General features: G+C 44.6%; 1 protein-coding gene across 1 annotated transcript; it reads right to left on the minus strand.

Moving 5' to 3' along the window:
- Positions 1-393: 393 nt before the first annotated feature.
- Thoc3 (THO complex 3) lies at positions 394-8,406 on the minus strand. Its single transcript, XM_028772098.1, has 6 exons — positions 8,052-8,406; positions 7,343-7,499; positions 5,626-5,830; positions 3,385-3,546; positions 3,190-3,290; positions 394-1,653 (listed from the first exon to the last, which is right to left on the minus strand). Exons 1-6 carry the CDS (start codon positions 8,316-8,318, stop codon positions 1,490-1,492), a joined length of 1,056 nt encoding a protein of 351 aa, XP_028627931.1. The 5' UTR covers positions 8,319-8,406; the 3' UTR covers positions 394-1,489.
- Positions 8,407-13,850: the final 5,444 nt, after the last annotated feature.

A 13,850-nucleotide genomic window follows, 5' to 3' on the forward strand; every position in this document is an offset into this window, starting at 1 on the left:
CAGCCAGCTAGCAAACTGGCTTTCCTCCATCCTCAGTCTGCTGTGGAAGTTCACTCTGAGTCAGATTGCCCATGTACGGCCTCATTCCTCACATGCTCTTACATTTCCTACGCCTGGACTTTCTAATTGATCTCAATCTGATTATGTATTTATTTCTGTTTTATGGTGTTTGTTTGCCTTAATTTGTTCTAAAACCAGGTAGACTGAGGCCAGATAAACACCCGCTCCTGTAAGCAGGTGACTTTAAGACACCACAGCAGCCCAGCACTGCGGTTCAGGAATCTTGGTTAGGACGTTAGACAGGATCATAAATGCTCAGATTTAAAACCAAAACCAAATTTAAAACTGCAGTATCTTCCTGGAATAAAGATAGTAACAGTAACTTTAGACACCTCATAATAAAAGCCAGTTTTATTGAATGCTCAGTTCTCAAAAATTTTAAAACTCCCATACCTATGCTACCTTGCCTCTAAATAGATACTGCCTAAGCGGCATGTCCAACAAACTCTGCCATAGTAAAATCCAGAAAACGAAGCACTCACAGAAGGCAGGCTATGCTCATCATGTGGTGGGCAATCTTGGTTGTCAACTTGACAGCAGCAAATGGAAATCACTGAAACCCAACCACCAGGGCACACCTGTGAGACTTTTCTTGATCACCTGAGGTGGGAAGACCCACATAAACCTAGGACACACATGCTGGTGGGAGCCTATATGAAAGGTTACGGAAAGTTGGCTTTGGCTTTTGCCTGCTTGCCCTCACTCTCATTGCCTGGTGCATCTACCCTGCTGCTGAGGCATCCCTTCCCTGGTAATGAGAACCTACTTCTTCAGGATTCCAACACAGACCAACGATCTCTAGGAATTCCTCAGGACTCCAGCGCCAGATTAGCACTACTGAACAACTACTGGATCCTTGGCCTTTCCATCAGGAGACAGTGTAGTTGGACTGATTATCCAGACTACAGCCTGTAAGTCACTCTGATAAAATCCCATATAGAGAGACATAGATATATACAGACAAACAGTTTATCAGTTCTGTTCTTAGACAGATATTCTACCAGTTGTGTTCCTTTAGAAAACTCTAAAACAACAGATCATAACCCATACTTGCAAAGTCCATATTAGCTAACTAACACAAAATACAACAAAACAAAACCCAAGAAGTGGCTGGGGATGGAGCTAAGGGTGGGCACTTGCTTACCACAAGTGAGGCTAAGTCAATTTCCAGTGCCACAAAGAGGGTTAAGGTATGCACAACCTGACCAAAGATTGCTTTTGTAGTTTATGACATTTATAAACATTTAGGGTGCCCACAAAGTCCAAAAGGCTACACTGAACTATACAAAAAGGAAGGCCTGTGCCCAGCTTCCTCTCCTCGTCAGGTCCTCTCAGGAGTCACTATGAAGCCCAGGCCTCCTCTCCCCGTCAGGTATAGTCATTAGGAAGCCCAAATAGTCCGCCGGGCCTCCTCTCTCCGTTGGCCCTCTCAGGAGTCATTGGGAAGCCCAAACAGCTTCACAGTTCCAGCCTCCCGACTGCTGTCGTATTTGCCATCTTTGTCATCACAGGCAAAAGCCAGCAGAGGCCGCTTGGGGTGCCAAGCCACGGTGAAGGTCGGGGACTCACACTGCACCTCCCATAGCTTGTCTCCTATAGAAAGCAACAGAAAGAATGTTATTAAGTAGCACATTCATTAAGTATTTGACATATAGAGATGTCACACACAAGCAGGGTAACTTATGAGTCTAGGCCTCTACTCTATAATCCCTGGAAAAACAATTACCAGCTATTGTTTGCTAAGTACCTTACAGAGAGCCTGTCCTCACTGAATGCCAGGGACAGGCCTGTAAGGCAGAGACATTTCTTAAATGAAAGGGACTAGTGTCTTAACAGAGTGGTACCTAAGGAAACGAAGGCGGTTTGTCTCCAAATCCACACACCTCACACACCACAAAGCCTTGCAAATAACTTTTGCCTAAAAGTTCACTTCTCATTTGTTGAAATTATACATGATTTCTTTCAGGTCTGCGCCAAATTTTCTCCCTAACTTAAGAGTTGAGAGTTACAATGTGGAAGCTGGAGAGATGGCTTAGCAGCTAAGAACAATGGTTGTTCTTCTAAAGGACCCAGGTTCAAATCCCAGCACCTACATGGCAGCTCAGAGCCATCTGTTTACCTCCAACCCAAAGGGAAGCAGCATCCAGGGATCCAAATGCAGACACATAGGCAAAACATCCACAAATGACAAATAATGTTTTTGGTTTTTTAAAATGTTTTTACAAAAGATTACAGTGTGGTACCAATATAAAGATGCTAGCCATGCTGATGACATACATCTCACAAGTCAACCATATGGTCTACAAATCATATCATAAACTATTAAATGTATGCATGTATGTACATAAGTATATATTCTTGTTGTATCTATGTAGTGTTTAAGTAATTCTGTTACAGAGACCGCCATCTCCAGCTTGTCCAGGCTCTGTAGACACACCCTGTGGTTTCTGGTGTCCCTGCCACACAACTCTCACTTTTCTTTAGGTATTTAATTCTGCATCATTTCTTATGGATTTGGTTAAGATAAAAATTTACACAACTGAAGAAAACCAAAACAATCACGAAAACACCTGAAATGTTTCCCAGGTGACATGTATTTACAAATGACCAAGGAACACAGAAACTGACAGATGTCAGAAGGGGGCAGTGCGGTTTGGGAGGATTATACATAAATGCCCGTTCTTTGTGTCTTATTTGAGGAAGTTTTAGCTTGGCACGAGGATGTCATACTTTAATCCCAGCACTCAGAAAGCAGGGACAGATGTTCTCTGTAAATTCAAAGACAGTTTCACCTACATCAGGAGTTCTAGGCCAATCAGAGCTACAAAGACCCTGTCTCAAAAAAAAAAAAAAAAAAAAAAAGCCCACCAGTTTTTAAAATGTATTTTTAGACAGTGGAAGAAATAACACAAACGCAAAGTGTTTCCTACAGTACTTCCCTTCAGACCTGGCGCTCTGCTCCTGTCCTTCCATCCAACCATTACATGGAACTGACAATCCTATCAACAAATGTCCCCACAACACAAACCCATGCGATGCCCCTGGTGAAGCAGCAGTGTCCAGAGCTAAAGCGTGAACAGAAGATGCCTGAGGCCAGGTATCAAGCACACAGGATTCAAGCTAAGATACCTGTCTCCACTTCAGCTATGTCAATGAAATGGTCCTCCGAAGCCGACGCCAGCATTTTCCCATCATGGCTAAAACTGAGAGTCCTCACAGGCCAATCCAGTCTATGATAGGATGGAGAGAAACATCAGAGTTACCCCCAAAAGAGGGAAGAAAGGTTGATTTCCCACAGGAAAAGCCTGTCTGTCGGTTACGTACCTGGAGAAGCACCGCACACACACTAACTCATCAACGTCCCAGAGGCTGACCAAGGCATCCGCACTTCCTGTGGCAAAGTACTTCCCCATAGGGTCAAACTTGATGCAGATGCAATTAGAAGGATGGGCATTGATGGACTGCACAGGCTTCAGTTCTGGATAGCTGAGAAAGAAGACACACAGCCATCAACGTGCAGAAGAGGGCCAGGGCACTAAGACACCAAGAAAAAGAACAGTAACAGAAACTTCCCTAAAGGAAAAAAAAAAAAAAAGGTTTGCTCAAGTACAAGAGCACAACAGAGGCCTACATACATACGAGCAGAGACCATCTAACACCTAGATCAATCAGTAAGGTTACTGGACCTCACAGAAAATTAGACCATCTCTACACTTCCTGAAAGCATCACTGTGGGGAAAAAGAAGACACAGAAGCAAAAAAGCAAATCTAGGAGTATTATACCTAGCAAAACTATCCAATACACAAACATACAAAAAAAGCACAGTACAGTATCTAAAGTCTACAAATACATAATTCCTTCAATATCCTCTGCCAATATGATTTTTATTTTGTTTTGTTTAACTTGGGATTATGAAGTGGAAACTGAAAGGTTCTTTGGAAAGTCAGCTGTGTCGGATGGCAGACACATGACAGAGGTTTTTTCCTGACGCAGACACAGGAGAAAGGATGCTTTGCTAAAGCAAACATGAGACAGGACAGTGATAAAGGATTCTTCACTACTGACGTGCACCTGTTGGCTGAGAGCCACTGTCAGGACTCCATGGAGAATCACACCAAGAAACTTGTGGTGGTGGCTGCGGCTTCCAAGGACTCATGCCCTTTGGCAGAGTGATGTCACTAGATACAGACTAGTGGAATTTGCTAAGACAGACTCATGTACTGAGGCAAGACACCTGATGAGGAAAGACCCGTGGAGGACTCATGATGTGTGGAGGGAGTATAAACAGGAGGGAGTATCAACAGAGAAGGGCCTGCTTGTAAAGTTAGCTCTACAACACTTCTCACATCTTCACTGACCTCCATCTTGTTGAAAGAGCTCTTCTCCTGGCGTCTCTACTTCCTGGTTCCTCCTGCTGACTCATGTCAATTTTGCTAGCCTAGTTGTCTCTGCCAGGTCGTGCCACCGCTGCTAACTCATGCTGCTATCCCAATTCTACCGAGTTAGACTATTGATTTATTCATGAAGTATTTACTAGTGGATCGAGCTGCCGCTGCTGACCTATGAACTGAACAGCTGACTTCCTGACAACTTGGATGGGATTTGCTCCGAAGAACAATTTCTAAACAGGTCCACTTCCCCCGTATCCTTTCTTTTCCACTACCTCTGGTGAGCAGTGGGCTAGAAGGGAGGTTAAAGCATTTAAGAGCCATCATTAAAAGTAGGCTTTGAAAAATTAAAAGCTACAGGACTCACAACAAACATCATCCTCTCCACCAGAGAAACGATGGCCATCTGTCCTGCACTACTCCCTGGCACAGCAATAAGCACAGCCTCACGGCCCTGAATCCTAATTTTACATTTTTGTTTACTTATACAACAAGTACTTACTGAGATCCCACTATTAAGACCGGCACCGGGTTAGGCATTAGCAATTCAATGGAAAACAATACAAACACAGTCCTCTCCACCATGAAATTGCTAGTGCAATGAGAAATAGAGATAAAGTGCTCATTATAATACAAAATTTAGAAATGCTTCCTGGGGCTGGAGAGCTGGCTCAGCGATTAAGAGCACTGGCTGCTCTTCTAGAGGTTCCAGGTTCAATTCCCAGCAACCACATGGCAGCTCACAACCATCTATAATTCTAGTTCCAAGTAAGTAAATAAATAAATAAATAAATCATTAAAAAAGAAGAAGAAATAGGAAGAAGGGCACAAGATACACTAAAACCCTCCAATCTTGGAGAGGAGGATGAAGTGACTTTGCTAGAGGAAAAATGGTATTTAAGCTGAGACTTTGAAAGAGTGAGTCAGGCACAGTTCAAGGAGCATCAGGCCCCTGGGCGGGCTGACAGCGGAACCTTCACAAGCCTCAGTTTCCTCTCCATCAGCAGGAAATGACCAGTATCAGAACAAACTCACAACATCCAGAATGCCTAAAACAAAGTAGACCTTTTTTTAACATTCTCTGTTTCAAGTATTTGGCGTAGGCTCGCAGCTAACTCCTCTCTGCACCTGGCAGGGAGTCAGTGCAGAGGTGACGCTCCCCGGCCAGACCCTCACCTGAGGATGTTGATGCAGCCGTTGCCGTTGGTCAGGAAGAACATGTTGTTGTCATTGTTCCACGAGATCTCATTGACCTCAAACTTGAACTGCTCCTCTGCTTTGGAGCGGTGTGTCTTGGCGTCGATAAAGGTCACGACGTCGTCCTTGTTGCCCACTGCGATGGTCTGCCCGTCGGGACTCCAGCAGATGTTGATGTTCTCCCCTGGGAACCCAGACACAAGCCGTCAGCAAGCTCACTTTTGCCCATCAGCCTCCAGAGCTTATTCTGCTCTCCTGGAAAGAAGATCAGAGCTACCTTCAGCACTCATTCGTCACCAAGTCAATGGAAGGAAGCTTCCGCTGACCAAGAGGGCAACCACAACTCTAAACATTTGTCAAAAGCGCTACCCCATTCCACCCCCTGGTACCAGTCTCATCAAAGCCAGGAGTGTCCACACTGACCACAGAAGTTTCACTACTGTCTATAGTGCAGTTTGAAAATCTACCAGAAAGTGTATCAAGAATTCTATTGTGGGAGCTTGGTGGTGGTGCTACATGCCTTTAAACCCAGCACTTGGGAGGCAGAGGCAGAAGCAGGTGAATCTCTGAGTTCATGAGTCTAGCCTGGTCTACAGAGTGAGTTCTAGGATAGCTAGGGCTACACAAAGAAACTGTCTCCCCCTCAAAAAAAAAAAAAAATACATTTTACTTTATTTATTTTTTGCTGTGGGGCTAGAAATGGCTCAGTGGTTAAGAGCACTTGGTTTTTTTCCCCCCAGGAGACCTGAGTTCAATTCCATACACCCACAATTCACAATCACCTATAACTACAATTATAGAGGATAAGACACCTTCTTTTGGCACCTATACACATGTGGTACACACACACACACACATTTATAAAAAAATCTAAAATCAACAAAACTGTCTGCCTTAGTTTGGGTTTTACTGCTGTGAAGAGATACCATGACCAAGGCAACTCTTATAAAGAACATTTAATTGGAGCTGGCTTACAAGTTCAGAGGTTCGCCGGGCGGTGGTGGCGCACGCCTTTAATCCCAGCACTTGGGAGGCAGAGACAGGTGGATTTCTGAGTTTGGGGCCAGCCTGGTCTACCAAGTGAGTTCCAGGACAGCCAGGGCTACACAGAGAAACCCTGTCTCGAAAAACCAAAAAAAAAGAAAAGAAAAAAGAAAGTTCAGAGGTTCAGTCCATTATTATCAGGGCAGGAGCAGAGCAGCATTCAGAAAGATGTGGGGCTGGAGGAGCTGAGAGTTCTACATCTTAATCCAAAAGCAAACAGGAGAAGACTGGCTTCCAGGCAGCTAGGATGAGGGTCTTAAAGCCCATACCCATAGTAACACACTTCCTCCAACAAGGCCACACCTCCTAATAGTGCCATTCTCCTGGCCAAGCGCATACAAATTACCACACTGCTTCTCCGAACACAGCTTTTAAACACAACACACAACTTTTCCAGGTCACCCAGGGTTTCTCTGCCAGAATCTCCCAAACTCTCCATGCCTCTGCACCCACTACTCTGTATGGCTTCCACTGCTCAGCTAGATACATCTACATCCTGTCAGAAAAGTGCTCCAGTTCTGTTCTTCCTTGTCTTCTCCAGGCAGACATACATCTCATCCTGATAACCTGCACTAGCTACAGAGAACACAGTAAATGGCTGCTGAAAAGACACACTAGCTTTTCTCCCTGAAACCCCAACCTCTGACCTTACCTTTCGTGTTCACGGTGGCAATGCATTTTGTAGTCCTCACATCCCAGATACGAATGGTTTTATCTCCAGATGCGGTGACAAAGAGGTCCGGGTTGCTTGGGTGCCAGCAAAGTTGATCCACACTATCCCCATGGCCCCGGTAGTTGTTTTCTTTGACCTTAAAGGAATAGAATCCAGATGCCACTTTTATCCAAACCAGCAAAGATCTGAATAATTCAAAACAGAAATCCAGTCCTTTTTCCAAAACTTCAACCCCCATGAACCTCTCTGAGCTTCTAGGCACTGGCCTTTCCTGGCTTCTTTCTTTTCCCACCACCATTCCAACCCACCTGGTCCACTCCCAAAAGATGCGCTACCATTTTCAAATAAAACCTCCTCTCGACCCTAGGGACTCTCGACCTCATCAGTCCCCAGTCACTCCTCATCGGGGATTCCTACCCAGGGCTCTTCTAGACCCTCACCACTCTCAGCCACCTGACTTCAACCTCCCCTAGCTCGCAGCCACGTCGCCCCACCTCTTTACTGTCACTAAGTTCACTCTCTGCTCTCCGCCAGGCAGCCTCACCGCATTCGTCACCCCAACTCTCTAGCCCCCCAAATCCCTTCCTCATCACCGCCAATGACAGGCCATCCCCCCCACCCAGACCCCCATGTCTCTTCCTCCAAACACAGCCCTCTTCCCGGCCAGGCCCGTGCCCTAGAAGCTCACCAGCCGGTCCTTCTCCAGCAAGAACACGCTGGCAGTCTTGTCGAAGGACCCCGAGGCCAAGCGACGGCCATCGCAGCTCCAGGCCACCGAGTGTACCTTGGCACTGTGCGCCGGGAACTCACGCGTCTTGCTGTGGCCTCGGAACAACTCCTGCATCCCGAGCACGTAACGAGACGGGCCACTGCTCACAGAGCACCAGGGCGCCATCGAGCCGGGGCCGCTCTGGCCGAGGGCCGAGGGACCCAAGACCGCGGTGGGCGCCGCCATGCCTCCCTCCGCAAGGACCGCGCGCCGGAAGCTGGAGACTCTGAGTCTGGCGCCGTTGCCGCGCGCAGGCGCCGAAAAAGCGCCGCGTCGCTCTGCGCAGGCGCTTCTCACCCGCCCCGGACTACAAATCCCGGCATGCAGCGCGCGTCCACCCTTTACCTTTTGGAATAGGACTGATTCCTCCTTAAATTGGCTTCATTTTTCGAAGAGTTCGACTTTTTAAAAAATGATCTTCTCACCTGTTCCTTGATAGCCTTGTTTATTCGAAAAAGAGAATCAAGATAAATCCTCCGGTTTACCTACAAGTAAAATATCTTTTTTCTAGAGTTTTTTTCACTGCAAGGTTCTCATCGTGCCCTTAAAGCAAAAAACCATAGCAAGTTTTTGCTCTAGGAGGAAGGGTAGATGTGGAATGAAGGAATTGATAAGAAGTGTAGGTTTGTCGATTGGGTTTGAGAAAGGTGGTTGGGATTTGGGATTTTGATTGTTTAGGGGGATTTGGTTTTCTTTTTTAATCTTTGAAGACAGGGTTTCTCTGTGTAGCCCTGGCTGTCCTGGAACTCCTGGCCCACCACCATACGATTGTTCTGTTTGGTTGGGTTTTCTTGGTTTTTGTTTTTTTCGAGACGAGTCTCTCTGTGTATCCCTGGATGTCCTGGAACTCACGCCGTGGACCAGGCTGGCTTCGAACATACAGAGATCCGCCTGCCTCTGCCTCCCAAGACATTTTGTCTTTTGATCGTGGTTGTTAAAAGATATTGCATATGCATGATAGTAAACTGCTTCACCACCCCATCACCACCCCAGTAGAATCTGTGTGACAAGTTCCACAGACTGAGGCGAAAACTTCAAAAGAAGGAGGCCTCCTGGGACCAGTTGTGGAACCCTTGCCAGGTCCAAAACATTGAGCCGTAGTTCTCATGGCAACTTATCCGTTTTAGTTTCTCTTATTCCTTTTCTTATTTATAACATGTTCCTGATAGCCTACGCCAAGATCTTAAGCAAGGAAAATGGGTAAGAAATCATGCCTTGAGATGGGGTCACTAACATCACCTTGCCTCCAGGGAAACTGACGCTTTACCTTATAATCATTTACAAAGCTACATTATAGTATTATGATAAATAAAACTTTCCCAACAATAAAATTTCATATGGCTATACGTGTGTCATCAGCAGAGGGCTTCGGTATATGATAAAGAAAGCCTTAAATAAAAAGAATTAAAAGTTTAAATTTGTGCGTTGAAGATTTATAAAAAAAAATCAGGTATTAGATGCTAATAGCTGATTATGAAGATTAATTAACCTGCTCTTGGAGATCTGCCACTAGCCTTGGATGACTCTTCCACTGAATTCATCCTTTCAGAGTTGTAATACTTGAATGATTTTTATTGTGTCAAATAATAATAATGATGTTACCTATTATATTTGTGATTTATTGAATATATCTTTTTACAGTCGATCTGCTTGGATGATTCTTGTGCTTTGCTGATTGCTTTCCTGTATACATCTCCTAGGAGCTGTAATATTTGGTTTTTCTCTGTATAAGAACCCTTGCTTGAGAGCTGCAAACTACAGTCAGATTCAAACTGCCTCTGTGTTCGTTTCTGTTTGTCACCACTGAATCCTTGCCTACCTAGCTTTCAAGGACCCTCAACCTAGGCACTCCCGTACCTGGCTGAGGTGGTCCATGGCAGTAAACGAAAAGAAAATAGCGTTAAGTAAAATGACCATTTGTGTGTGCCATGCTCAAATCTCAGATCCTCCCACTTCTTATGTCTCTTTTAAACCAAAAGATACCTGGATGGAAAAACAAAACAAAACAAAACAAAAAAAACAATGATACACTTCCAGGATTCGCCAAGCACTGGAGAAGAGCAATGCAGGGATAGGGGAATACCAGAGGAATATATTCAACATATATACTTGTGTGAAAATGTCTTTATGAAGTGAGAGGATATTGCAGGTTTATAACTCATCACTGGGGAGACAGGGACAGTCAGGTCCCTAGGACTCACTGGCCAGGTGTCTAACTTCCTTGGCAAGTCCCAGGCTAATGAGCGACCCTGTCTCCAAACAAACAAACCAAGGAATGATGCCTATAGAACCACCTCCAGTACTGTCCTCTGGCCTTCATCCACAGACGTGTGTACTCACACACGCATATACATAAAATCATTTTAAATGGGTTTATCCCTGAAAACCATGTTCTGTACTCTGCCTGGGACTGGAATTCCCCTGTACTTTTCCAGAGTATTCTCATCTGTTACTTTCATTAAGAGCTATCTCCCTACTTGAATATAATTTCTTGAGATCAGTCATTCCATCATTTTTATGGCCCAGCAGTCCTGGCCTCCTCCACTGGTATTTTGCACATAGTAGGCACCCAGTATTTACTAAATAAAATGTGAAAAGTGAAAGAAATCCTTATATAAAAGTACCATATACAATGAATATTCACAAGAAAAATTTAATTGTTTTGATGGGTGGGGTTAGGACAGGATTTCTCTGTATAGCCCTGGCTGTCCTGAAACTCCCTTTGTAGACCAGGCTGGCCTTTAGCTCAGAGATCCACGTACCTCAGCCTCCCAAGTGCTGGGATTAAAAGAGTGTTCCACTATGCCTAGCTAATAGCATTTTTAATTAATTTTTTAAAGGAAAATAGAATCGATAGAGAGATGGCTCTCCATTTAAGAGCACTTGCTGCCCTAGCAAAGACTGCTGTTCCATCCCTGGGCACCCATAAAGTGACCCACAACTCTTGGTATCTCTGGTTCCAGGAAATCTGGCACCTTCTGGCCTCCCAGGCTCCCATGCAAAAACTCTGACTCACATAAATATTTTTAAAAAAAATTGAGGGGGGCCGGGCAGTGGTGGTGCACACCTTTAATCCCAACACTTGGGAGGCAGAGGCAGGGGGATTTCTGAGTTCGAGGCCAGCCTGATCTACAGAGTGAGTTCCAGGACAGCCAGGGCTACACAGAGAAACCCTGTCTCAAAAAACAAAAAAACAAAAAAAAAAAAATTGAGGGGGAAGAAAGTGGCCTTGCAAAGACACTGTGAGCATCTGACCAGGGTTTATAACAGGATGCAGCCTTCCTTACATAAATATATCCAGACTGTGAGCATCTGAGCAGGGTTTATAGCTTGATGCAGCCTTCCTTACATAAATATATACAGACTTCCAGTCATGTGGGGATTGTTTTTGTTCTTTCTTCCTTGAGAAGGGGTCTTGCTAGGTAGCTCAGTTAGAGAGGTATAATAGTTTATTCAGAAGTTTCTTTAATGAATTTATTCTCACAACAGTGCTGCGATGAATATCCCTATACAATCTTCATTGTGCACTGTGCACTTTATATGGGTAATATTACAAAACAATTAATGTGGAGTTTCTAAGAATCTGCATCTAGCCATATAAGGAAATATATGAAGCTACATAATAAAGGCCTGTGACTTGGGGAAGGCCATTTTGCCCCTTACCTAATACAAGGAAGCCTGAGTCCTCAGTGTCTGAAAAAAAAATACATATATATATATATGTTTCTAAAACTTTCTATTTTGATGAGGTAGGGAAGAGAATGTGGGACCATGTTTATGTGGCTTCATTTATTATTGTAGCCTTGGCTGTCCTGAAACTCACTCTATAGACCAGGTTGGCCTTGAACTCCAAGATCTTCCTGCCTCTGTCTCCTGAGTACTGGGATTAAAGGTGTGCACCACCACCACTCAGCTAAGCAAAGTATTCCTTTTATTTTTTAAGTATTTATTTTGTGTATATGAGTACACTGTTGCTCTCTTCGGACACACCAGAAGAGGGCATTAGATCCCATTACAGATGGTTATGAGCCACCATGTGGCTGCTAGGAATTGACCTCTGCAACTCTGGACCTCTGCAAGAACAGCCAGAGCTCTTAACTGCTGAGCCATCTCTCCAACCCGAGCAAAGTATTTTTAAAAACTTTTACAAGATGGCATAACTACAGATCGGCAGCCCATCACATTCCCAGCTGGCTCTAGGAGAAGGAGTTGAATTATCAACTCATAATTGGAAGAATTTAATGTTAGGCCCTTTGTATTTATAGTTTTTGGTTTGGTTTTTTTCTGATTGATGGGGGTGGGGATACAAATGGGTAGACACTGACATCCACAAGTAGGCATCAGGATGCATAAAACAAAAAGACAGAGAAAAATAAGGACCCGCCCTACCCAAGTAAAATTTGGTAGCCATGAAGTGAGCCATCCAATCAGATCTCAGCCCAGCCATGAAGTGAGCCATCCAATCAGATCTCAGCCCAGCCATGAAGTGAGCCATCCAATCAGATCTCAGCCGCATCTTGAGGACCCCATTTTGCAAGTTTTAGTAACTCTGATTTTTTTTTTCATTAATTGAACTGCTTCTGTCAGAGAGATTAAAACAGCACATTTTCCTAAGTTGGTAATCTTGATGATACAGTAACAGCAGGCAATCAGTAGCAGCCCTGTTATATAGTATAGCCTGTCAGGTCTTTTTGATTTTTATTTAACAAGGCAATAGCCACGGAGGGATAGTGTAAACCTTTAGCTATGTTACGGGCAGTCCAGGTAAGCGGATCATCAGTGCACACAGCCATTGCAGAGAATGTGAGAGCCATACGGCCTCAGGTTTTCAGGAGAGGGCTATGTTATCAGTCTCCAAGCAGAGGCTCCATCTGCCTCTGACACGGGTCAGAGGGCTTTTTATTGCGCTTTTTCTTCCTGGACTGTAGGAAAAATTATAAACAGTCTGCTTAAACAACAATGGGTATTATGAGACAGGTTAGCAGGAATGTAATTATAAGTGTATTGTTTAAAAGCGAAAAAAAAAATGGTCAGGCGGAGGTGGCTCACGTCTTTAATCCCAGCACTTGGGAGGAAGAGGCAGGCGGATTTCTGAGTTCGAGAGTTCGAGGCTAGCCTGGTCTACAGAGTGAGTTCCAGGACAGCCAGGGCTACACAGAGAAACCCTGTCTCGAAAAACCAAACAAAAAAAAAAAAAAAGAAAGAAAGAAAAAGAAAAAAAAAGAAAAAACGATCCTTGAGGCAAAGGAATGTGGCCTGTCCCATTGAGGGTGCCCTCGGTGTGGGGACAGTTTGTCCCTTGGAGGTATGGAAGCATTTCTGGGTGCAGTTTTGTATTTTAGGACATCACTAAGATGAGCTCTAACATAGGGAATATGAAATTATCTAGTGCTTTGTCATTAGACGCCCATCCCCAGTTGTAAGACTCTTTTCTTTTTGTTTTGTTTGAGACAGGGTTTCTCTGTGTAGCCCTGGCTGTCCTGGAACTCACTCTGTAGACCAGGCTGGCCTCGAACTCAGAAATCCCCCTGCCTCTGCCTCCCAAGTGCTGGGATTAAAGGTGTGCACCACCACTGCCCGGCCTAAGACTCTTTATATAGGCTTAGGAATACCTATCTCAGTTAGGGTTTCTAGGGCTGCAGTGATACACCATGACCAAAAATCAAGTTGGGGAAGAAAAGTTTACACTTGCATATCACTATCGCCAGAGGAAGTCAG

Source organism: Grammomys surdaster, unplaced genomic scaffold (genome assembly GCF_004785775.1).
Source record: "Grammomys surdaster isolate TR1022 unplaced genomic scaffold, NIH_TR_1.0 211, whole genome shotgun sequence".
In the NCBI taxonomy this organism is placed as follows: domain Eukaryota; kingdom Metazoa; phylum Chordata; class Mammalia; order Rodentia; family Muridae; genus Grammomys; species Grammomys surdaster.

Coding starts and splice junctions, on each gene's coding strand:
- Thoc3 (XM_028772098.1), bottom strand. CDS start 8,318: ATGGCGGCGCCCACCGCGGTCTTGGGTCCCTCGGCCCTCGGCCAGAGC. Junction 7,500..8,051: donor TGCTGGAGAAGGACCGGCTG/GTGAGCTTCTAG, acceptor TATTCCTTTAAG/GTCAAAGAAAACAACTACCG. Junction 5,831..7,342: donor TGCCACCGTGAACACGAAAG/GTAAGGTCAGAG, acceptor CTGGGTTCCCAG/GGGAGAACATCAACATCTGC.